Source organism: Xenopus tropicalis, chromosome 3 (assembly GCF_000004195.4).
Source record: "Xenopus tropicalis strain Nigerian chromosome 3, UCB_Xtro_10.0, whole genome shotgun sequence".
Taxonomy (NCBI): Eukaryota; Metazoa; Chordata; class Amphibia; order Anura; family Pipidae; genus Xenopus; species Xenopus tropicalis.
In genome coordinates this window covers 57,862,305-57,889,291 of record NC_030679.2, presented here as the reverse complement: position 1 = coordinate 57,889,291, position 26,987 = coordinate 57,862,305, and the positions used below count along the sequence as shown (strand labels likewise).

General features: G+C 39.4%; 1 protein-coding gene across 1 annotated transcript; it reads right to left on the bottom strand.

The window, feature by feature from the left end:
* Nucleotides 1–564: 564 nt before the first annotated feature.
* gns (glucosamine (N-acetyl)-6-sulfatase) lies at nucleotides 565–24,587 on the bottom strand. Its single transcript, NM_001113842.1, is given in 14 exon segments — nucleotides 565–5,028; nucleotides 5,699–5,859; nucleotides 7,260–7,370; nucleotides 8,331–8,438; nucleotides 8,776–8,877; nucleotides 9,565–9,668; nucleotides 14,371–14,489; nucleotides 15,123–15,205; nucleotides 15,705–15,872; nucleotides 16,702–16,800; nucleotides 18,895–18,960; nucleotides 20,173–20,376; nucleotides 21,561–21,620; nucleotides 24,365–24,587. Coding segments are annotated over 14 exon segments (1,602 nt in total). The 5' UTR covers nucleotides 24,509–24,587; the 3' UTR covers nucleotides 565–4,955.
* Between the last annotated feature and the right edge of the window lie 2,400 nt (nucleotides 24,588–26,987).

The following is a 26,987-nucleotide window of genomic DNA, read 5'->3' as shown; positions in this document are numbered from 1 at the left end:
CTCTATGTGCCGCGGCTCTCTGCTACTTCCGTGCTTTTATAAGGTTGCGCCCCGTGCGTGTGACGTCAGTACGCACGGGCGCAACCTTATAAAAGCAAAGATGCGGCAGAGAGCCGCGGCACAAAGAGGAGGATAAAACTAAAGACAGGGCCCGGGCTTGAGGAAAGGGGGCCCGAGCTAAGGAAACTCTAGCGTGGCCGGGCCCCCTTTAAAGCTCGGGCCCGGGACGATCGTACCCCCTGTGCCCCCCTGATTGCAGCCCTGCAGTTAGTCACCCGCATGACTAAAGGTAGCCATACACGCTGATTTCAGCTGCCGATACCAGTCCTTTAGACCTATTCGGCAGCTTATCTGCCTATGTATGGGCACCACCGACGACCACCCCGACCGACATTTGGCCTGAAATTGGCCAGATCTTGATCGGGCAGATTTGAATTTTCTGACAGCATAAGCTCGTTGATGCGGTCCCCAAGCCAACGGCACCTATGCCAGCCGTTTTGATTTCATCGTTTGGCCCTAGGTTACTTTTTGCTTTTCCATTTCCCAGACAAAGTTCACAACAGCTAAGAGTTAATTATCATTTATTGAAAAAGTGCAGCAGCAAACAGGGTCAGTCAAAGGGCACTTTCTACAGAAAATGGTCACACGCACACACAAAAGCAAGTTCCACAATAGATATGAGGATCAAACATTCAATGAAAATAAAAAAAATGATTAATAAAAAGGAAAACAATCAACTTCTAGCAGCTACAAATTACCAGTGCAATCAAATGTTCCGCAACATGGTGCGCTCTGCTGTTTCCTGTATGTCAGGTGACACACACTTAGGTGTCTTATAGGTAGGTTGGCCCTCTAAATATTTATTTGTGTTGGGAGAAGGATTGTAATATATTACTGCAGATTTATGATCTTGCCAGGCCACCCACAGCACATCTGTCTACATGTCCAAAAAGGCTAATCTTTATGTAATATGTCAGATTTTCTTTGTTTTCCCTTTGGATTTACATAAGAGAAATATTTCCCATTTGCCATGGTATGACATTACAGGGGCCATGCCAACGGTCAGCTTGGACCCAGGTTCTATTGCAATCTTCATCACAATGGAAAAAATTCCCTGGGTTCTTCTAAAGCCTGTGCTGGGGAATACCTATACTAGTGCTGACTTGTGTTACGCAGTAACTAAGTATAAGTATTCCCTAGTACTAAGCATAATTTAGCTGGAAATGTAAAGGGTATATAACTTTGGCTTCCAGAGCTGTATTTCCTTTGAGGGCTGCATAAAGGGAAGATTTAAGGCAAATGCCGCATTAGGGTCCCCATACACGGGCCGATAGTAGCTGCAGATATCGGTCCCTTAGACTGATTCTGCACCTAATCGGCCCGTGTATGGGCACTTCCGACGGGCCTGGCCGACCAATATCTGGCCTGAAATCGGCCAGATCTCGATTGGGCAGTTTAGAAAATCTAGTCGGATCAGGGACCACATTGGCTCATTGATGCAGTCCCGGACCGACTTTACCTATACCCGTCATTATAATTTGATTGTTTGGCCCCAGGGCCAAACGATCGAATTACCTTGGATTCTCCCGATATCGGGAGAAGATCCGCTCGCTTGGCGAAATCACCAAACGAGCAGATCTTATGGTGTATGGGGAACTTTAATCTGATTAATGTGTTTATCTGTAGGCTGAGGATCAGCCCCTATACTTACATCAACCTTTCCTGTGTTTCAGTGCTGAAATCCACTCAGTGTAACTGCAGCCAGGCCAACGTAATGGCCTCCAGGTGCAGGCACAGGGAAGGGCTGGTGCCAAATATTATTCTCTGCATATTTGTATTTAGCACATGGGTGCTATTATATTGTTTACCTAAGTGGCATGGTCTATAAAAGGGAACTGCTATACATCTATCTATGACCCTTGCATTTAATTGTTGCATTATTGCCAGCAAAGTTACATTATACGGTAGCACTGTACCCAGCCACCCATCCTGCAGCTGAATAATATCTGTTCTTTATTCACTTTTGTGTTTCACAACAATTTCATCTATCATGGCCAGCACAATTCCTATCATTATTTTCATAAAGTCATATCTAACACATCTAGCCTATAAGGAACACAGCTACAGTTTATAATTAACACAGAGTCTTTTATAGACATTCACTGAATGTGTCAGGGCCACTGAGTAAATTCCTCTGGGGTAATTAAAGTGGGAGATGATAAATATGAATTTATAATAACAAAAACTGGGTAAGCTGCTTACAAGTAAAAGTAAATGATGAATATTTTGCATTGCTAAATATATGAACTTCCCTTCCACAACTAGAGTTTTAAGCATTTAATGGTTCAGTATGTAATAACTATATAACATGGTAGAGAAAGACAGAAAACTGTCAGCAATAGAATCTTCTATACATATCCAATATAATGTTACACTTAATGATTTACCAGATTAAGCATTTCTGATTATAACACTCTCAAAACCATGTTACTCTAGGTTAATGAATAACAATTAGATATGTTAGCTCCTTGGAAATGCCCCAAAACAAGCATGAATTGTAATGAAAAAAATGGAGTATGTATGCTGGAGGGGTCTCAGTAACTTAACATTATAAGGATTACTCAGTAATTCTGTGACTTCTGTGGAGAGTAGGGCATCCCTGATGTACATAGATATTGAATACTTTTATAGTAATTTCTCTCAACCCTCTGGGGAGCAGGACAGACATATATATGACTTGCACTTGACAAACTCCAAGCAGGCAGGATGTGCTTGAGTTCACAGAGGCAGAAGCTTTATGCCAGAGCAGCCACTTACAGACACAAAATCAATATAATGTTTTCTGTATCTCTTCAAATACAAACCACTTTGTCTATTCCAGCCCCTCATGTTGTCCAGAATTTACTGAGGGCCCAGTTAGTGCATAGCAAGGTTAGGAGATGTAAACTATCACTATCAGTGATTCTACTATTGTTTCAGAAATATCTAAGGCTGGACCCCACTATCCCATATTTTGCTCCCCACCATACACCCACAGTGAACAACCCAACAGGTTTTGGAACCTTGCTCACAAGCAGTGCCCCACTTCATGCCATGGAAGAGATACCATGGAGGCCAAAAACTACATAATGTATTTGTACTGCTAAAATTCCATTATTGCTAGGTACTATCCCTTATATCTTTTTGGTCCTGCAACTCAGCTGGATCCCAACATCCTATCTTAGTTATGGATTATATGCAGTTTTCTGTTGTTTGAAGAAGCCTGAGCTTAGACTGCATTTGACAACATGATGCATAGAAACACAACATGTTCAGGGATTAAAAAAAAAAAGTAAACATTTTTCAGACACAGGCATCAACAGATATTGAGTAGGGAGAGATAAATAGTGCTGTAGGCATATCTATAAAAGATACACCTGCAGTACTAAAGCTATTGCAGCAGTGATCCAACTAGTATAGCCACAGCACCAGACTGTGAGATCTGCAAGGTGAAATAGGGAGGGCCGAAAGCAATAAAGAAGCTCTGTACCTTAGTACATACTGAAGGTGGCCATACATGAGCTGATAAAAGCAGTTGATTTGGTCCTTCCTGATCAAGTTTGCAGCTTATTGGTTTGTGTATAGGGCCATCCTTTAGGCCTGCCTGATAATCAGGCCAAAAATTAGGCAGATATTAATCTTGCACTTTTAAAAATCCTGTATGGGTGAGGACCACTGGCTTCTTGCTCAATTATCTACATTCCCATCTCCTCAAGGTAGGCATCTTGGGGAGATCTTTAAATGCCTAACTGTCCATAGAGTCTTATGTTCTACCTGGATATTTACCAAACAGAGAGTGGATATCCCTAGTGAATGTTATTCAATTAAACTGAAATAAGGTATAAAAATTTAATTTTCATATAAAACTCTGTCCAAGCTCATAGTCAGCACCACACTGGATTATACACTAGGATGGGTGCACATCCCCCTATGTTCATTTTCCACGGGCAGGAGCAACATTCATATTCTGGACTGTACTCGGATATATTTATAAAATTAAAATGCATTTATGTGACAAATTTGGCACAGATTTGTTATTTTGCAGTATGGGGCTTTGTTTGGCTCTAAGTAGCCCTCTCCGGTCTCACTCATTGTTCTCACATCTATGGTTTGTAAAAGTAAACAATGGAAACCCTGAGACTTTCAGATATAGAGAATCTTGCAATGAATCCTTTCAGTGGGCTATTATCCAAGTCAGTTATTTGATAAGAAGAAAATAGTTCATCAATTGTCAGAGACAAATAAAAACTTAATTAAATGGCAGTATCCCTTTAACATCATTGCTTTGTAGCACTGCGTCTTGTAGAGAGCACAGGTTAAAACAAATGCTAAAAAACAAATAGGGCTTCCCTTTCAAAACCTGTAATTACAAGACATGGTAAGGTTGTTTTTGGTAGGGGTGATATTATTTAATTGATATGTTGCATTTTGCTTTGTTTTCGCCCCAGTAACTAACCACTATGTGGCAAAGCCAGAAGCTGTACTTGCATAATGCAACATAGGTGTGATTTTCTACACTGCAAAATTGTTTTTTGACAGACGGAAATTCTGATTTACCCATAACAGCTTAAGAACTGCAGATAATCATAGGGCCTGGCTATTATCCTTTCTCCTCCTCTGATTATTAAATAGACAACAGTTCATTTCTCTATGATTAGCAAAGAAAACGATCTATAGCACTGTGCTATTTACCTTTTTCCAAGGGGAGTATTTGCATTTAAATTTAAAGATTCCAAAGATGCAGTCGTGAGTGTAGACGAATGCCAAAACTGACACAAACTCTGATCAGTCATTTAAAAGGAAACACAACTGAAGTGTTTTCATTCACATATTTCATAGGGTGGCCAGCCAATTATTGATTCCCAACACGGATAGCCAGCAGACATGGACCAGTCCTCGCCCAAGTCATGTGCAAGTTATTTCAAAATCTTTCTGATTCGGCCTTGTTCCCCTTGCTCCGTAAACATCAACCGAGGATCAAACCTGTACCTAAAAGAGTGTTTTTGTCCATTAGTCTACTTAAAAGAGCAATAAAGAAATGGAAATGGTTAAATTATAAAGTTTGCACTCTCTGATAAACAGTCAGGAGACCTATAAAAACAATACAATTTGATGAGCAGCCAGCCAGATTCAAGCTTACATTTATCCCTGAGGAAATGGAAGCTGTGGGATCAGAGCATCATTAACCTATCTAGCTGTGTAACATATGAAAGGACAGGTATCAGCTATTTCTTAGCATTTTTCAGGTGTCTGTCTGCCACCACAAACTGATTTCCCAGAACCCTGACTTGACAAATAACTATGAATGCATTTTGGACAGAAAAGGTTTTTTCCCGTTAAAGCAGCCAGGCTTACAGGCATCTAATTTATACTGGCTGACATACATTCATTTCTGTATAATGGCTCTGTATCTGTTTCTCAGCACTATACCAAAAATTAGAGATTCCCTGTCTTATAAGATATGTGCTTAGCTGTCACTGTAGAAATTATGGGCTTATTTTTGTCGCCAGCCTGCTAGAGCTAGGCAAAGAGGTATGTGCCAGCTCCACACTTTGTTGTGCTCTGGGCATTTGCCTCTTCTGCCTTCCCCTAATTCTGGCCCTGGAAGAGCCTTTCTTGTGTGAAGCATGGTTTCTAGTAACTAACACAAATGGTTTACCTTGGATCAAACACTCCTGGGGTGTGACATGATGGTCCAGAACAAGACTGTAGCATCATAAGACGATGGTTCATTTTCTCCAGGATCTCCTGGTCGATGGTTTTTGCTATGTTTGTTAGTTGGTTTGGATCCGCTGTTATATTATACACTTCCGCAAAGACCTGCATTTCAGTATTTAAATAAAATTGTCACGCTATTAGTAAATCTATACATACAGGAGCTGCAGATATGAAATGCGGAAGTCAAAATAGTTTTGTCTTCCCACAATAGACTCATACAGCACAGCCTGCTATAAGGCCAGAGCATCTGTGCAAGGTGTTCTTAAACAGAATGTGTGAGTAGGAGTTAGTTACATAGGGTTGGAAAAAGAGTCCATCAAGTTCAACCCTTCCAAGTGAACCCAGCACACACAAACCCAGGGCCGCCATCAGGGGGGTACAGCCGTCCCGGGCCTGGACAATTTTAACTTTAAAAGGGGGCTAAAGTTTTCTTACTAGCTCGGGCCCCCTTAAATCAATTCCGGGCCCTGTCATTGGTGGTCAGCGGGTGATCCTATTGGTCGCGCCCCGTGCGTACATTCACGTCAGTACGCACATGGCGCAACCTTATAAAAGGGCCTGGCTTCTTTCGGCACTCAGAAGCGCCGAGGTGTCATATAGGAAGGGCCTCGCCAGAGGAGCGCGAAGCCGCCGCCAAGGAGGAGCCGCCGCACAAGACGCTGGCTACCAATGTACTGGGGGAAGGGGGGCACAGCTGGCTACCAATGTACTGGGGGAAGGGGGGTACAGCTGGCTACCAATGTACTGGGGGAAGGGGGGTACAGCTGGCTACCAATGTACTGGGGGGGCACAGCTGGCTACCATGTATTAGGGGGGCCCTGCTAGCTACCAGTGTACTGGGGGGGGGCACTGCTGGCTACCATGTATTAGGGGGGCCCTGCTGGCTACCAATGTCTCATATCTGTGAGTCCTTTGTACTGGTGGGAGGGGGGCCCAGAAATTTTTTTTGTGAGGGGCCCCGTGATTTCTGATGGCGGCCCTGCACAAACCTACTGACCTATCTATACACTAACATCAATACTAACTGTAGATATTAGTATAAAAACACCTTATATTATTTCTACCAAAGTGCATAACTTTACACTTGTCCACATTGAACCTCATTTTCCAATTTGCTGCCCAGTTTTTCAATTTTGTCAAATCGGTCTGCAAAGTGGTAGCATCCTGAAAGGGATTATGATTCCTGAACACAGAATAATAAGTCTCAATATCACTCCTAGTTTGTTTGCCAATCGCCTGCCACCAAGGGCAATTTTAACAGATTTTCCATGCCATTTACTAATATTATAACGTCATGCTCCAACAACAGACCAATATGAAAAAAAGTCCAGACTGGAATATAAAATAGGCCCTGGCATTTCAAGTACACAGAGGCTTAAATATCTCCCCACCAGTCCAATAAATAGTGACTGTATATAGCATCTTACAGCAGCCTCACCAGCATTTGCCAGAATCCACAGATTGTCAGTCTGGGCCTGCAAACAATATTGCTTGTTCCTTACCTCTGCATCATCAAACTCACAGTATTGCAAGTCATAGGCAGCTGCAATAGTTCTCACACAGGCATATGTGTTGTTGTATGAATCTTCACATACACAGTCAGGAAAACATTGCTAGGAAACAAGACATTTTCAGATGCTACATCCACAGGAAACAACAATACATTTAACTATTAGCCTTTACATGTTTTACTTTATGCTTAAAAATAAAGACAATTTATAAAGCTTTATAAAAAGAATCAAAGGATATAAACGGGGGGCTTTAGGGCAATAACACACAGCACTAGTGGCAGCTACAAAAAAGGCAATACTGATAATTGTCTCTATGGTGTATATTTATCATGCTGTGTAAAAAGTGGAATGAAGCATTACCGATGATGTTGCCCAAGGCAACCATTCAGCAATTAGATTTCAACAGTAAAGGTTCCCATACACGCGCCGATTGTAGCTGCCTGAAATTGGCCAGATATCGATCGGGCAGGTTAAAAGATTCAGTCGGATCGGGGACCGCATCGGCTCAGTAATGCGGTCCCCGAACTGACTGCCGCATTACCGCCAATTAAATCGTTTGGCGATCTCGCCAAGCGAGCGAATCTTACCGTGTATGGGGACCTTTAGAAAATCAAACCAAAGCATCGGATTGGCTGCTATGAGCAACATTAGCGGTGATGTTTTACTCCACTTTTTACACGGCATGATAAATATACTCCTATGTGTGTTTTAGCAGGGACAATTCTCAGTATTGTCTATGGCAGAGTATTTTCTGGCATTTTGTAGCCACAACAAGTGGCTAGCTACAAGTAGCACCATGTGTCATAGCCTTTAGAAGGCACAGTTGTAGACCACTTCTCTAGGTCTCGTATAATGTGACTATGACTGAGTGTATAGATTCTTAATTCAAGAGTTTCAGTTATGGAATGTACCAAAAGGTTTCCACTAAATGAAATAATGCACCTTTTGAGTAAAATGAATAATGAAAGTAAAGAGTACATAGACACTATGGTAGGCTCTTTAATAAGCCAGTGGAATGAAGAGGAAACTGGTTACATTAACTGAACACAAGAGTTTACTTACAGAAACACCCGGGCCCAGTGCTGGGCATGTTGGGTCTGATGTGTTGCTTCCTTCCCCTTGGTATTCAACTAAAATATCTGTTCGCCAGTTTACATTACTATTATTTATCTGAAAAAGAAAAGGGTTATTAAATATCATTTAAGAATACTTGTGAAAACAGTGTCCTAATCTTGTGCACCAATTAAATACAGGCGATTGTGTTTGCAATTTCTAGCCACATGTTTTGTCTGTTGCCAATGCTTTAATGGGCTGGATGTCCTTATGCATTAAAAACATATCTGTCAATCACAAAAAGGTCAGACAGGATACACAATTAGGCTGTCAGCCACCAATCAGAGGCAAGTATCTTCAGCAAAATACAAAATACAAGCACACTGTGTTCCACTGTGTACACCATCGCTGTTTATCTTAATTAGTTTCCATGCAATGGTATACAGATACTTGCCATAACTGGAAGGAATGACATGCCATCCATCTGTGTCTTGTTTAAGTCATAGCCAGCAATATCCAGAATGGTTGGGCCTAGATCAATATTTGCAACCAGCGACTAAAATAAAGAGGAAAAAATATGCATTTATTAAACATTGCTGAGAAACAAAACCATCCTTCTGTCTTTCAAAAGCCTCATCTCTTCAGCTGAGATTACTGCATGTTCTCCCACACAAAACTATAACAGAACAAAAACAAGCAAAACCTCTAATTTTAACCCACTGGATTAGGGCATCAATTACTTTATTCCATCACAATCCAGACAACATGACTACTCTATGACTGGGCTACTTAAAAAGATTGTGCTCATAGCACCCAAAATTGACCTGTGTGTTATTGCCTTGTTTATTCAAAATTAAATGGAAAACAATCTGCTTGGTTAGTGTTTACTGCTACATTGTAATACAGCAAGACCTATGCACTGGCACAGGAGTTAAAGGAGTAGTTAATCTTTAAATTACATTTAGGAAGATGCAGACAGTAATATTCTTGGACAATTTGGAGTTGGTCTTCATTTTGTATTTGTGTGTTTTTATTTAATTAACTTTTTTTCAGCATATCTAGTATAAGTAAATCAAAACTTGCCTGACTGATATCTTGCTGATTTTCGCCTATATATTGGTTGGCCCGGGTATGGCCACCTTAACAGTAAAGGTACAAATGTTCCTAAGTTCTAAAGGCACAAAGCATTGTTATACAACTGTAAATCTCTTCTGGACAGTAAATGGAAGGGTCTCCTATTTACTTTAGTTATCTGGTTAGGTTTGATCCCAGGCCCTCGAACAAGAAGTGGAACTTTGATGTCGAATTCATAAAGCTGCCGTTTGTCTATCGGCAGAGAGAACTGGCCTGCAACACAGGAAACAATCGTTCAGTCAGACACTTTAAAGGGATGCCACTAAACATATTTTTCTGTTTGTTCCAATTACAAATATCTAAATAACCAGGAAGAAAGAAATTGAACAAAACAAAGCATATTCTCTCTTTTAGCTAACAACAAAAAGGAACAATATACCACTTTTTGTCACAAGCTTATTTAGCTAGGCCTACTTTAGAAAATATGCATAAACACTATCAAATTTTTTTTAAACACAGAATACATGTTTACACAGACTGAAAGGACTATGATACTGTCTCAGCAACCCATCTCCATTGTGAAAGGATGGATTCTAGGATCTCCGCTTTCTAGAGAATCTGTGCCCTACCCACTGAAGAAAGCAGAGGGAGAAGTAGAATGACTCTGTTAGCATGGTTTCCTTTTAATCTTAGAAATTATGTCTTGTGCACATACCCCCAACTGAATGAGCTCATGTCAAAAAGGAAAATAATCTATAAAATTCACCTGTGTGAATAAACTCGGTAGAAAAGTGCCTTGTAGCTCAGATAAAATCTGTTATTCTTTCCTGCCCAGTACAGTCAAAGTTTGGTCTCTTACTCTTTAACCTTAAGCCTCTTCCTCATTCATGCTCTTTAAGTAATTTCTTTTTGTTTTCTTTATGAAAAGGCACAGTAATTGTCTTCAGTGGAATTTCTGTGACTGCCCTAAGGCTAATGTCCCACAGAGCGAGTTAGTCGCCCGTGATAGATCTCTGGTACCGCGGGTGACTGCTCCAAAATGCCTTTCCACCGGCAACAATAGGAGTCGCTGAAGGACTATGCATCGCTTTAGCTTTCCAAAGCTGCTGCTGGCAACTTTGTGTGACTTCAGAAAGCCAAAGCTTTCCAGTTTAAAGCCCCAGTGCACTTACCAGTAAAAAACAAAGCAGCAATAAGGGTGCGAAGACGCACGGGGTGATTAGTCATGGTGACTTAAAGAGAGCTAAATAAAGTGCAATAGCACCGACAAGTGGGGAGGAAATGAGAAACAATATGGAAACCAAGCAGTGTTGCTGAGGAAAGCATTCCAGCTCTTTGCCCTTGTGAAATTGCTCTTACTCTTTTGAAAATTGAAACATCTGTGTTTGGGGAAAGGGGAACAGTACATTTACAGTGCAATTACAGGTATGGGATCAGTTATCCAGAATGCTCAGGACCTGGGGTTTTCCAGATAAGGGATCTTTCTGTAATTTGGATCTCTACTAATAAAATTATTTAAACAGTAATTAAACCCAATAGGATTAAATCTGTATAGGTATTCAACCGCACTGCCTATCATTCAGACGTGATGCATCAATCCTCAACGGCACACCGCCAGGCCTTCCGATTCACATCAAAGTACAGAGGAGAGCACCATGGGCAGAATCTCTGCTAAAAAATGCTTTTATTGCAGACCACGTCACGTGTGACGTGGTCTGCAATAAAAGCATTTTTTAGCAGAGATTCTGCCCATGGTGCTCTCCTCTGTACTTTGATGTAAACCCAATAGGATTGTTTGACATCCCATAAAGATTAATTATATATTAGTTGGGATCAAGTACAAGGTACTGTTTTATTATTACAGAAAAAAAAGAAAATCATTTTTAAAAATGTGAATTATTTTATTAAAATGGTGTCCATGGGAAATGGCCTTTCTGTAATTTGGAACTTTCCGGATAATGGGTTTCCAGATAAGGGGTCCGATACCTGTACCTTAAATTAATTTTTCAGAACCCAAAGCTAAGATTTATATTACAGTCAAACTGTCCAAAACTAAAATACCACAGTTGTGTAGCAGTTTCACAAGGCAGCTACATCATTAAAATACCACAGGTATGGGACCTGTTATCCTAAATACTCAGGACCTGGGGTTTTCCAGATTTTTCAAAATTTTGGATCTCCAAAAAAAAAAAAAATCATTTCAATATTAAATAAACACAATAGGATTTCTTGCCACCAATAAGGATTGATTGTATCTTAGTTGGGGTCAAGTACAAGGTACTGTTATATTATTACAGAGAAAAAGAGAAATTGCTTTTAAAAATGTGAATTATTTGATTAAATGGAGTCTATGGGAGATGAACAAAAAAAAAAGTCTACACTGCTTGCTGTTATTTAAGAAAAAATCTCTCTACAATCAACTACAATAATGGGTTATAATAATGGCAGATGTGTTGCTTGAACACTAAGATAAGAAATAAAAGTGCACACCCATGTTACATTTGAAGCCACACCTCACTTCCTTGTCACACCAGTACGGACAGGTTTGTCTTGCTTATTGCACCTTTTTATCTTTCACAGTTTCTCAGAAAATGAGGCATAAGCACATGCAGGCTCTATAGAGGTGGTTGCCAAACTGTCTGGCTGACAATTTGGTCTACTACATACGCCCCCAGGCATAGGCAGATTTTCAATAAGGCTAGGGGAGACTAAACCTCCCCAAACCTGCTTGGCACCTTAAAAACAAAACAAAAAAAACCCTAACTCCGTTTCTGCACTGTACTGTAAATCTTCTGTTTCTGCAAGCCGATTCTGCTGTGCTCCGACTTGATCTTTCTTCTTGTGGATTCTCCAATCAGAGCACAGCTTTCTTGACAGACAGTAAAATTGACCAATCAAAGCACAGATGTGCACAGGGATCGGGAGATTTTGCAAACTGAAGGCAGTGCAGAAATGAAGACTGAAAAGAAGAATCTACAGACTGTGAACTTTACCTGAGAACCCACTCTCAACTTTTGCTGCAGATTTCATCCCACTCCCACAGGTGCTATACACAGGTACTATACCCAGGCACTATACGCAGGCACTATACACTTCTAAAGGCTGAATCACTAGTTGAAATTAAATAGGTTTTTTTTGCCTGATCTGACATTTATAATATCCCTATCCCCTACCCTAACATATGAATGGTAAGTTAACTCTTTCCCCCTGAAAAAGCTCATTGTGCTTTTATATATATATATATATATATATATATATATGTTGTTTTTTGCACTTACTATTTTGTTTTTTTACTTTGGTCATTGTTTTGTTCATTTCTAGTTACAGTGGGGCCAATGTTGTGTATTGGTGCCATTGTTATATTGCCAGGGCCCGAATATCTGCCATCGGTACCCACTGCTTCTCATGGCATGTAATATGCTGGTTTTGTAAATACAGACTGCGTCTCACTGTATATAATGTGCCTGGGATGTCAGTACCCACTGCCTCTCTCTCTCTAGAAAACTAACTTAAACACATATAAAGGGGAGGTTCACTTTTACGTTAACGTTTAGTATGTTATAGAATGGCCTATTCCTAGCAACTTTGCAATTGGTCTTCCTAATTAATTTTTTTATAGTTCTTGAGAAATTTGCCTTTCTCTTCTGCCTCTTTCCAGCTTTCAAATGGGGGTCACTGACCCCGGCAGCCAAAAATTATTGCTCTGTGAGGCTACAATTTTTTTATTATTGTAATTTTTTATTACTTATTTTTCCATGCAGGCCCCTTAACTATTCACATTCCCATCTCTTGTTTAAACCACTACCTGGTTGCTAGGATAAATAAGACCCTAGCAACCAGATACCTGCTGAAATACCAAATGGAGAGCTGCTGAACAAAAAGCTAAATAACTGAAAAACAATTAAAAATAAGAGGACCAATTCTCAGAATATCAAGGTCTACATTATATTAAAAGTTAATTTAAAGGTGAACTACCCCTTTAAGCTAACTGATCCTAAACACAAATGGATGGAGAACCCCTAACAGAAGTGCACGTATTAATACTTTTACATCCTAAGCATTTTAGGGTAAAAAAGCCGTCCCACCCGCACTTTTGCGCAGTATCCCTGGAAATCAGTGGGAACCACAAGAGGTAGTTGGGAGGTTCATTTTTTACACCAGCAGCAAATCCACTAAGTCATATTAGCTATAGGTGAGACTCTGTATGGCCTCCCCAAACAAAAAACTCACCCTCCGCCTATGCCCCCAGGGGTCATTTACACCTGCTCCTGCTGCAAATCCAGAAGCACAAAGAAGGGAAAACACAGGCAATGCTCTTTTTATGAGGGTAGCTGCAGGTGTCTAGGATCCTTTTGTAATTACAAAAACCTCCACATATTTGTTTAGCATGCAGGCCAGGGTGCAGAAACGAACTGTGCCTGAGGGGTCTTTCAGTAATTTCTATTACTTAAGTCTAATAAACAAATTATTTAAAATTTAATTAAACCAAGAAGGATTCTTCTGTATCCAATAAGGATTAAGTATACCTTAGTTGGGATCAAGTACAAGGTATTATGTACAAGGTATTATGTTTTATTTGTACAGAGAAAAAGGAAATAATTTTTACAAATCTGAATTATCTGATTAAAATGGAGTCTATGGGTGCACTGAACAAAGCTGTGAGGTGCACTGAACAAAGGCTGGACCTCAAAAAGGGGTCTTTAATAGATAATATCCAACAACCACTGTTCAACAGTGTAAGCCAAGATTTATTTTGGAAATTTTAAAAGAAAGAAGTTGTAAAACCTAATAGGAAAGATATTGTGGATTGCTAGCTCCAACAATTTCAGCCCCCTTTCCATGTATGCTCCAGTTCTTTCTCGGTTTATGCAGTAGGTGTGCTGGTAGAAATGGCTCATGCAATGTTTTTGCTGCTCTAAAATGCCAATTAAGAATTATTCCGAACAACTTTACATTACAGTGATTTAGCCCTTACCAGTATGATATCCATTGTCTGATGTAAAAAAGATGAAGGTGTTATCCAGCTCGCCGCGGGCTTCTAGCTGCTTTACAAGTTTTTCTACCAGATCATCAACAGACAGTAGAGTTTGCCATCTGCATAACAAAACAGTAACTGGTTATTTCACTTCCACTAACTGATATTTATGATGCTGCTCATGTGAAGTAATACAAATGAAAAGGAATATTTAGCACCTTAGGATATGTTATATTATATAGAAAAAAAAGCCCCTTTTTAAGCAAAGTTTTTTATTATGTGTGTTCAAGTATTGTTCCAGGAAAGGAACAAAAGCAAAACAACGATATTCCTTTAACTGAGAGATGCTTTATTTAGAATGACTCTTCTCATTCTAATAGATTCTTCTTCTACTTTTTTAAAATTATCTACACTTTAGAGGTGAGGAGCAGCATAAGGAATATGAGTCACTGAGCTAGAAGGTCTGGAAAACATGGTTTCTAAAATGAATGCTCTCTCACACAACCATACAATATAGATTCCCTTTAATACATTAGTGGTTTCCCAAACATGATGTTGACATCTGGAGAAAAGTGACATTGTGCCTGTATGTAGGCATTGTTCTTAAACAATGTAGTGGAAATTTGCTGGTATATTACAGTTGCAATGAAAATGGTTAATCATAAACACAAACTGTGTAAACCCTAGGTGTCCTCTCTTGTTACTAATGCAGGCAAAGTCAGGTAAAGAAAGACTAAAAAACATTTTCTTACCTTTTCTGAAAAGCATTGTCTAAGTATTGGATTGATGAATTGCTCATCGGTGATTTGGCTTGTCTAATTAACCAGTGCTTGTCCTTTAAAAATAAATGAATACATGGCGGTAAGACTAAATCGGGCATTTGAGGGGATCAGTTATTTGGATGAACAGTAACTCTACTGTGACACAGTGATGTGACATAAAAAAGACAGCAACACAAGAAAATAAGTTGTTTTTTGCACATGGATGATTATCTTGCAGTTCTCCCACTGGTGTTGGACTACATCTCCAAGTACAGATAAAGCAGATACAGATACAGAATGCTTTGTTAATTAATGGGTATAAATTAAAAAGTGGGTATAAATCAAAAACATCAAATTGAGCCTAACATAAGTAATAAGATACATGTGTCTCACGTGTAGAAAGCCCCTTCCATTGTTATTGAACACTGACATGAACACAAGAGGTAACAGAATGGGGAACACAGTTATTGTATCTAAATTAGAGATAACCCTGTTGCTAACTGTGCTATAGTCAAATAACTGTTTGCGCTGTAAATTACTGTGGTGGTGGGGTCTTGCATAAATAAAACTTACCTTTCCGTGAACATTGAAATTACTTCCCCTAGGAGCACTGACATTCAAAAAGGCAGTCTCATACTGAGGGGCGGCAGTCCATGGAGAGTGTGGGGCGGGTGTTGCAATCATCATGAAGAATGGTGCATAGTTAGATTTGTAGTTCAGGAAATCCAGTGAGACATTGGCCTGTAAATAAAAAGAAATAAATATTTCACTTTTATTTTCTGTGCAACATTTCAGTACTCCCCTACACTAACATACAATGAAATTTTATCCATAAAATCAGATATAAAAAAAAAATATATATATGTTATATATATATATATATATATATATATATATATATATATTATATATTATCCATAAAGCAACTTTATAAACAGGACCCCACATCTGGTTGTGTACAAACAATAAGTCTAAATTACAGCATTTGTATGGGTTGTGTTTATCATAAATTCAGCACATTTAATCATACTCACCTTTATAAATATCACAACTAACTCTAATACTTATCCACCTTATAAGAACAAAACATGAAGTAGTTCCAGTTTTTTTCAGTGTAGCTCAAGCAATTACATTAAAAATGTTTTTTTTCCCTTGAATAAATCAATAAGCATTGAATGGGGTGTATACTGCCCCTTTAAGGAAAAATACACAGCTTTCTAAATCCCATTTACTCTACACAAAATTTCACATACATACACATTTTATAGATAGAATGGTGTAACTATACTTGTGCTTGTATGCAAGTACCTTATGAGCAGCACTTGTGTCCATTTGAGCACAAGCACAAGATGCCTTTGTAAATTGACCCTTTCTTTCTTTATCTATGTATGAAATGTCTTCTTTCTAAACCACTAAAATATTAGGGCCTATAGAAACACCAATTTATAATTCAGAGAAGAGTCAGTTGATTTTTAGTCTAGAGTTATATATAGTGGGGCCAAACATCCTGGCAAATCACATCATTTGACAGAGGATGCTTCTTATCAAGGTAAAGTAACAGTTAACCTACCAATACATCAGTCAGATAATCTTGACTGTAGTTTTCCCCATGGGTTTTTGGTCGGCCATTTTCTGACAGCGTGTAGTTATAATACTTTGAATTTTTCTCCTACAAAACAAAATATACAGATTTCAGTTTTAAAAACCATGAGTCTGCTGGTAATGTATGAGGCATGATGATTATCTGACCCGTTTGCCATGATTTAATTACTAAACCCACCGTATTCTAGAAATCTTATGTATTACCTGTTATATATAGCCAGCATAGCAACCTCCATTTTAAAGGCTGAGGGCACACAGAGCATTGGCTCCGCTGCTTTTATCTTGCATTTTTTTTTTAGGCTGAGAGAAGCAGATCTGCTCCTTTCCCCAGCTCCATTGATCTGAACTTAAGGCTGAGGTTTCCGCCTACAGGCAACATTGCTCAATTTCGGTAATCGATTTTCAGAATCGATGCATAGGCCTTTCCATCAGTAATTCCTTTTGTTTCTGGTGAAAAGGCATTTAGGAGAGATTAGTCGTCCGCGGTAGCAGAGATCTATCGTGGGCGACTATTCTCCTTCTGCTTGCATGCTGGAACATGCAGTGGAGTGGAGCAAATTGACCCAAAAATGCCTGTTTTCTGCTTTTGGAAAGCAGAGAGATTTAAAGTCCCAGAATTCACTACTGTATAATGAACCAAACTGAGGAAGGGAATTGCTTTACACTGTCAGCAAAAGTGATCTTGAAAAATAGCTTGTTAGAGTTTCCATTCAATCTGTGAAATCAGATAAGTTTGTGTAAACTGAATGAACTTATGTCAAAAAGGTAGGGGGTGAAGTTCCCTTCAAGTTGTGCATTTTAAAAGTGCAAACACATTTTTTTTATATTTTATTTTGAATCTGACATGGGGCTACACATATTCTTAGTTTTCCAGGGGCCCTGATAAACTTCAGTCTCTCTTTAATGCTGAGCTGCAAGTTGTAAAAAAACAACTTGACATATGTCTATGAAGATTTTCATTCATCCAGGTCATGGTATATCTAGTATAAATAAATTTGAAGCAACTGGACTTGACATACTAAAAATTCATATCCACTGCTAGTAAATGTTAATATTAGGCTAAATTACAAGCAACAAAATAAATTTGAAGCAACTGGACTTGACATACTAAAAATTCATATCCACTGCTAGTAAATGTTAATATTAGGCTAAATTACAAATACAGAAGGAGCAGTAGACCACAATAAGAACACTGTGTCTTTGTTGTCAATAGTCCATTTCAATGGACAACTTCTTATTCACCTCTCAAACACAAGAGTGCATTAGAAAAACACTCCAAAGTATTTGCCCATAATTGCATTCCACCTGCACATCTAAGTATTACACAAGGGGCTACAGCAAACTTACAGACACTTAGGACCAGCATATTTTAAAGGGGTAGTTCACCTTTAAATTAACTATTAGTATGATGTAGATAGTGCTAAGCTAAATCAATTTACAGTTGGTCCTATTTTTTAAAAAAAAGTTTTCTTAATTATTTAGATTTTTGTTTAGTAGCTCCCCAAAGTGGAATATCTGCAGTTATCTGGTTGCTAGGGTACTATTTACCCAGGCAGTGGTTTGAATATGAGACTGGAAGATGTAAAGGAGAGGGCCTGAACAAAAGTTCAGTAGTAAAAATGAGCAAAAATAATAATAAAATTGCAGTCTCGCAGAGCAATCAAATAATACAAAAACTAGAAAAATAAATAAATAAAACATGAGGAGTGATTGAAAATTTTCTAAGAATAGGACATTCAATACCATAATAAAAATGATCTTAAATGTGAACTACCCCTTAAAAATACAAGACAAAATTGTGTTTTTATTTAAATTCAAGAAAAAGCTGCAAAGAGAAATAACACAACGTGACAACATATAGCAAGAACAAGAAATGAACAAAATATAAATGATAGAGGGCAGGTACAGAAACAGCAGTCAGCATGTATATTATCTCTTATGGGGAATCTGCTTAAAAATCATAAATCGTAAAATACAAAAACAAACAACTTAATAGTCATGGTTGTTTTCCAAGAAATAATTTGTATAACAGAAATACTAAAATCAATATTGACTACAACCAGCATTTCTTGCATGTTACTTCATTTTGTCACAAATGTTATCTAAAATCTTACCGCAACACCTGACAGGAAATAGATCTTGTGGGAAGGATGGCACTTACCAGTGCAAACCAGTAACTCCAGCCAGGGGGCACGTGGTTTATCCCTCCAGCTTCCTCTGAGCCATACTGAAAATATAAAATATAAAAATATATGCGAGACATGAGAGAGGGTTTTCTTTCCCTATTATAAAGGCCTATTAGGCCCCAGTCACACAAAGCGTTTGCTCTGCTTTTTTCCATCTACAGTTTTTAGTCGGGCGGAGAGAAGAAGATCCACTCTAATACACATTCCCCTGTAGCTGTGTTGACGGCATTGGCTCTGCTCAGTGTAGCTGCACACAGGCACACAGTAACAGAATATGTTGATAATAAGAACAGGGTGTATTGGTCACTGCTTTAGAAATAAAGGTAGAAGGAGGCCTATAGCTTTGGCTCTTAAGTCTAGAAAATAAAATAATTATGGAGGTCCTCCCTAATTTAGTTTCTTAAAAAAAATAAATCTGGCAGGACTCAGTTGTCCAGTCGCAGTGATGCTCTAGCCAAAGTGATCTGTACAAAGTGGTACAGAGATGAAACCATTAGATTAGAGGAACGGAGCTTCCATTTTAAGCAGCGTAGGTGGTTTTGCCCTTCCTAGAGATGTGGTAATGGCAGATTCTGTTAAAGGAACAGTAACACCAAAAAATTAAAGTGGATAAAAGTAACTAAAATATAATGTACTGCTGCCCTGCACTGGTAAAAGCTGTGTGTTTACTTCAGAAAGTCTACTATAATTTATATAAATAAGCTGCTATGTAGCCATGGAGGCAGCCATTCAAAGGAGAAAAGGCACAGGCACATAGCAGATAACAGATAAAGCACTATTGTATTCTACAGAACTTATCTGTTATCTGCTATGTAACCTGTGCCTTTTCTCCTTTTTTCCATCTTGAATGGCTGCCCCCGGGGCTACACAGCAGCTTATTATATAAATTATAGTAGTGTTACTGTAGCAAACACACCAGTTTTACCAGTGCAGGGCAACAGTGCATTATATTTTTATTATTTTAAATCTTTCATTTTTTAGTGTTACTGTTCCTTTAATGCCTTTAAGATGGGCCTAGATGAGTTATTGAACAATCAAAATATCCAAGGCTATTGTGATACTAATATCTACAGTTAGTATTAGTTGTTGTATATATAGTTTATGTATGTGAGTGTATAGATTGGTAGGCGTGGGTTGTGTGTGCTCGGTTTACTTGGTTGGGTTGAACTTGATGGACTCTGGTCTTTTTTCAACCCTATGTAACTATGTAACCATGATGCCTCACTAAAAGCAGAAATAATATTAGTGATCACCTGATTCAGATACTTCCCAGCGAAGAAAGTCTGGTAGCCGATAGAGAAAAGGAGTGCAGGGAAAGTGTATGGCTCCTGAGTCTTCTGCCAAGCTTTGCTGCTGCAGTTTCCCTCTACAGTGTTGTTGACCACATGGTGATTATGTGGATATCGCCCAGTCAGAATGCTGGATCTGCTTGGGCAGCACAAGGCACTGGCAACATACTATAAAAAAAAAAAAAATATATATATTATTTACATTTCTCCACCAAAACCATTTATACAAAGTGCTACATACTGTTTGCACATACAACCCCATTTCCAAAAAAGTTGAGACACTGTGTAAAATTTAAATATGAAGAGAATAGTATGATTTGAAATCATTTAAATCCTGTATTTAGCATTTTAACAACTTTCCCAGTCTTTACCGAACCCTCTCTCAACTTTTTTGAAATGTGTTGCTGGCATCAAATTCAATAACCTCTCAGTTTCAACATTTGGTATGTTGTCTTTGTACTATTTTCAGTTAAATATGGGGTTCTGATGATTTGCCAATCATTGCATTGTTTAAATTTATATTTTTATGTTTTACATAGTGTCCCAACCTTTTTTGAAAAAGTATTATTTAAGACTAATGTCACACAGGGCTGATTCTCACTCTCCTGTGTCTGCACTCAGAGACAATACAATGGCCTGGCTACAGACACGCCGGAGTGGATTTTGTGACGAAACACATGAATATACATTTTCGGACCAAAATCCACTCCACGTGTCTGAAACCAGGCCGACATAGTGATGCTACTCCCGGAATGCAAGTGGAGGGGCTGTTTCTTGGCCTGCATGGCACTAGACTAAAAGTGGAAGAAACTGTATTACTTGCAAGGCAACACATGAACCTATACTCTTCATAACTAAAAACACTAGTACAGGTATCGGACCCCTTATCCGGAAACCCGTTATCCAGAAAGCTCCGAATTACGGAAAGCCTGTCTCCCATAGACTCCATTTTAATCACATAATTCAGAATTTTAAAACTGATTTTCTTTTTCTCTGTAATAATAAAACAGTACCTTGTAATTGATCCCAACTAAGATATAAATAATCCTTATTGGATGCAAAACAATCCTATTGGGGTTGATTAATGTTTTATTGATTTTTTAGCAGACTTAAGGTATGGAGATCCAAATTACGGAAAGACCCCTTATCCGGAATACCCTTGATCCCCAGCATTCTGGATAATGGGTCCTATACCTGTATGTGCACCACTGAAATCCCCAAATCATCAAGACTAAGTCTACCCTGTCTACATGCAGAGCTTTTTTCAGGAGTTAACCCTATTGTACAGTGTTGCAGAATATGCTTTTACTATATCAAGATAAATTACAAATTGAAAAAATTCAAAAACTTACAGCATTTGAAAACATCATTCCATGATCTGCAATTAACTCCTTGGTCTTCTTCAGTGGGGTCTACAGTAAAGAAAAGCACAGACATATTACAGTGGGATTCAAGGTCACACTAGATAAAGATAAGATGCACTAAATGCCCGTAAGTATCAAAGAGTGGCCAAATCATTAATCAATCTTACATGCTAGTCTTACATGCGAGGCACTAGATTTTGACTCCTGTGATATTTGATTATTCAACTCATTCAGAGTACAGTTATGCTTTGTATAAGAATAGTCACAGTGTCTGCAGCAAAATACAAAGGTTTAATGTCAAATGCAGTTCTAGTCATAGAGTATATCCATCATCATGCCTGTATGTTCTGCTGAAGCAATGTAATAAAGCAGTTGGGTTCCAAAAACTTGGGCAATAATACAGTGAATCAGTCAGTGAGATTTGGTTTGTGCTTGGCTTTGTTTTCAGAGCAATAAAACTGGAATATGCAAGCCTTGTATAACCAAACACTTCTAATATACAGCAATAACTATATTAATTAAAGAACTGGTAATATAACAATAGAAAGGTGATAAACTACATACTAATATTCCTAGCCAATTGTTCGAAAAAATATTTTTCTTCGGAGCCAGTGAGTTTGTGCAGTTGCTTGCTAAAGGAATATTATTATCCCTATATAAAGCTGCTATGCAGCAATTTAGAGTGTATTCAGCTTTCAAGCCAAGGCCCCTATATTCAGACAACTAAGGTCAGTATCATCAAGAACCAATTAACTTACTTTTATGTATTTGAAGCATGGTACACAGAAACTGTAAGAACATATGAACCTCTTGAAGACAGTGGATGAACTGTGGGGAGACCTAAAGGACCACAGCACTAAAAAAATTTATACAGTTGATGTATAAATGTATATGGAGGATTTCCATGTTTCTTGTCCTGGAGTGACACATACACAGATAGACCAGGATCTGAGCTCAATTAACCTTTTTTATTTTCTTTACAAATCTTCTAATAACACTAAAATGCTCAGAATATAAAATGAATTGCTGTTTACTACATTGTAGAGAAGCCTAAGGAGGTTAGCACTGCTTTAGGTAGTGCTTTTTGGTAATTAAGGCTTACTGGCATATCAGGCTTTCATTGCAATACAAACCTAAATGGGTTAGGCAACAAGAACAAATTTCATTTTCTCTAAATAAACTACAGGGCTCAGGTATTTGAAAAAAAAGATAAATAAAAAACTTCACTTTGTTCTGTTACACAACTCCCACTTGGAGAATTCCCATTGCAAAAGTACCTAAGATAAGTTATTTATTTACTTAATAAGTAATGCATTATATGTAAATATATGTAATTAACTTACTGGAAAAGTGTTCAAGAATGAGATCATAAATGTGGAATTTATATCATGACTGCTTTTCTTTCTCCAAACCACTACGTCTGTTTCTTACAAAATGGACCAGACCTCCAGCTTTAAGCTGCATTTTACCATGTAATTTGTATTCCAATCAAACAACAATTTATGTTGTTGATTTCATCAAAGGTAGGTCCTGGCTGGATAAACACAAGCATGCATCCCACAACGTTCAAGACAATTTGGTTGCTAGGGAACTGCTTTGCAATAGCTAATGGATGATATTTAGATTTATGATAGCAGAGATGCAGTATGACAACTCCCACTAATATAAATACACACAATACATAAAAAGCACCTATAATAATTTAAGTTAAACTGTCCCAATTAACTTTGATAGAAAAATACAGTTTAGCAAACCACCCTGCTCAGGGTAACTAGAGCAGGGTGCAAAATAAGTGCTCTGATTGGCTATTTGGTACCCCCTATGTGAACTGACAGCCTACAGGTGGGTTCTGTTTGGCAGTATAAATATACTGGTTTTATGCAACCAAAACTTGCCTCCAAGCGGCACCGCGATTTCACGGAAGTCACGGAAGTTGCCTTGAGAGGAAACTGCAGTAACAGCACTGATTTCAACCAGTAAAAGAACTGGGTTTTCTGGTAGATGGGGAACTATAAGTTGTAGCAAGTATAACTAATAAATATCTATTTAATCTTATATTAGGCATATTATGTACAGTTCACTACAGACGTATGAACGCAAATCACACCAACCCTTGGAAATACACACACACACACACACACACACAATCTGGACTGGAAACCTGACTTCACTAGGAAATTTATATTTTAGCTCTGGGGAGAGCCATCTATGTCACAGATAGGGCGACCTGGCACCAGGAGGAGTATGGGGTATAAGAGGTTCCAATGTAGGTAGGGGGGTCCACCAGTCTTGGCGGAGGTCTTGGAAACCTAAGGAACAGGGGCCCTAAATGTGACACTTAGCTCCAGCAGAACAACTGAGTTTTGCTGACAACCACTAACTGGCCGGTAATTAATGCAAGACCGGGACTAAAATAAGCTATCTATGGCAGCTCCATTCTATGGCAGCCCTATATTCTATGGCAGGTCTATATTCTATGGCAGGTCTATATTCTATGGCAGGTCTATATTCAATAGCAGCCCTATATTCTATTGCAGCCCTCACCCAGAGCACAATTTTAGGATGTCACATGGTGGCCATGTCCCTCTGATACTTTAGGATTGTTTACAATAGACAGCAGAAAAATTCTTTGACACAGAGAGCAGCAAGGTTTCAGACCAGCTGATCGTTTGCTTACAGCAGCCCCTCACTTCACACCTAGCATAATATAAACTGCGCCATGTGATAAATAAGCCCACGTATTCCATTAACCAGTGCCCCCCTCAAACCAGCCCCAAGCACACATTAGTTACCATGCCTCCCAGAGACACATCCTGATCATCTGTCAGAATCAGAACAACATTAGGCTTCCGCGATCTCCCCTCCACCGAGACAGGTAAAGACCCCAGGAGCCCCAGGAGGAGCAGGCACACCCCTTCGGTGCCTGAATGAAGCATGGTGCGCAGTGAAGTGCAGCCGGTCCTCGCTTTATCTCATCGCCTTGTGCCCTTCCCCAATACCCAGGGTATGGTCTCTGTACCCCTACAAGAGGAAGTTTGGCTTCAGGTCAGCTGTTTGGTTACACAGCGATCACATGCTCACTGCAAGCAGGAAGGGAGGAGGGGTGAGAAGCAGAGAATGGGCGGGGTGCAGGAGAAGGCTCTTCAGCATTAAAGGAGAAGCGGCTCTGTTATTGCTAATCATTTGGTTAAACTCGGAGCCCCGGAGGAACGAACTCGCTAAACGTCTGACTCGGATTGTGCGCTTCTCTTAATACGTTTTGAGCCGTGCGAGTAAATCCAAATTAGGCGGGAAAATAACAGGTTAGATAAACAGGGAGGAAGCAGAACAGAAAGCAGAAGGAACAGACAACAGCAGATGCTGGGGAAGCTCTGAAATCTTTGTAGCTTTGAAGGAAATGTTCAGTGTAAAAACAGAACTGAATAAATAGATATGCAATGTAAAATGGAAAAATAATAGCCAGAACACAACTTCTTCCATTGCATCTCTGGAACCTGTTAGTCGGCCACATGGGGCATAACAGTTCAGTTTGTGGCTGAATCTGACCTGTGTGCTTAGGATCAATAGCAAAGTTTACTCATGTAAAATCCAAAACTAAGTTTTAAAATTGTTCTTTAAAGCTGAAGTTAGAGTGTTTCTGCTAGTCTTTTTAGTGGCATAACTAGGATCAAAATGAAAATTGCTATGTCTCAAATGACTTAGAGAGGACTTGTCACCCAGACATAAAAAACTGTATAATAAAAGTCCTTTTCAAATTAAACATAAAACCCAAATTCATTTTTATATTAACACATCCAACCCCATTATAAAGACATTTAAAAATCCCAGCTGTCAATCATATATTGCTTGCCCTGCCAGAGGCGGGGCAGACAATAACTTTAGCTTTCCATTCAGCACTTCCTAGATATCACTGCACATCATACTTTTCCCCTCCCTCCTCACCATCTAATTGTATAGCCAATGCATGGGCATCTGGTCCCCCATTCTGGCACATAAACAAGATTTTGGCATGATATAAAGCTTGCCTTAATAACAGTGTCCACAAAATGGTGCCTGCCTGCTTGCTGTGATTGAGTAATTCCAAGATGGAAGGAAACAAGATTTATATTATTTATATAGAGTAAGTAAAGTTTATTTTGCTCAACTAACAATATAGAAAATCATTCTGAGTTATTTCTTAGGGTGACAGGTCCCCTTTAAAACTACAGTTTGCAAATATCAAAATATATTAATGCAGCTTAATGCAATCATGATTTACCCATTAGTGTATTTTCTTAATAAGCATCAATCTTTATTTTATGCATGGCAGTTGCAAGATTAATTAACATAAAGTGGATTTTTTTATGTGCCCCATCATGTGGGCATATGGCCACATGATGTTGTTCTGCTGTAAGCATTTGCTCATCTATATTGGTGGCAAAAACATATATTCTTGCCACCCCAGGGTCGGACTGGGGGGTGCAGGGCCCACCGGGGCTCCCGCCCCAGGGGCCCTGCAGGTGCCCCAGCCGCGTCCCCTAACCCCCCCAAGGGCCCCCCTAACCCCCCCCCGAAGGGCCCCCGCCTGACGTCCTCCCCGAGCGCGTATAAATTGAACGCGTCGGGGAGGAACAGTCAGTAGCGGGGAGCGCCGGCAAAGGTCGGACTGGGCCGCTGGGGCCCACTAGGGCCGGGGCCCACCGGGATTTTTCCCGGTGTCCCGGCGGCCCAGTCCGACCCTGTGCCACCCGAACTGGTCATTCACTAGCACACCTGGCCACAGTGTGTCACACATTCTTTCCTTCTTTGCACAATGGATCTAAATGCATTTTAAATTTGCATGTCTACTAGGGATGCACCGAATCCAGGATTCGGTTCAGTATTCAGGCAGGATATGGCCTTTTTCGGCATGGTTCAGATTCGTCTGAATCCACAGTCCTGGCCAAACTGAATCTGAATGAATGTATGCTAATTAGGATTTGGTTCGGTATCGGCCAAATCCCTTACTATGGATTGAGGGGTTCGGCCGAAGCTGAAAAACTGGGTTCGGTGCAATCCATAATGTCTACAGACCTTACTGCGCCCAACCTCTGCCCAACAATCAAAAAAATAAAAGACCACTGTTCCAGGTGCATTAAAAAAAAACCTGGACAAATGCAGAGCTGTCAACCCCCCTATTTTAGCTTGTCTTCCACTGTTTCCTGTCACCCAATACGATTCTCCTGATTTTTGCTCAATCTCTGTATTGCTCGTTAAATTCCAGGCACGCATGCGCAGTAAGCATTTGGTGACGTCATCCGAAGGGAGAACAATTTTCGGCTTCAATGCAGCATTTGCGCATGTGTGGGGGCATCTTCATTGGTGCTCCACTGCATAATCTTTTCCAAATCTTCACAGCTCTTCATATGTAGCCATGAACTTCTCTACTTGCCAATG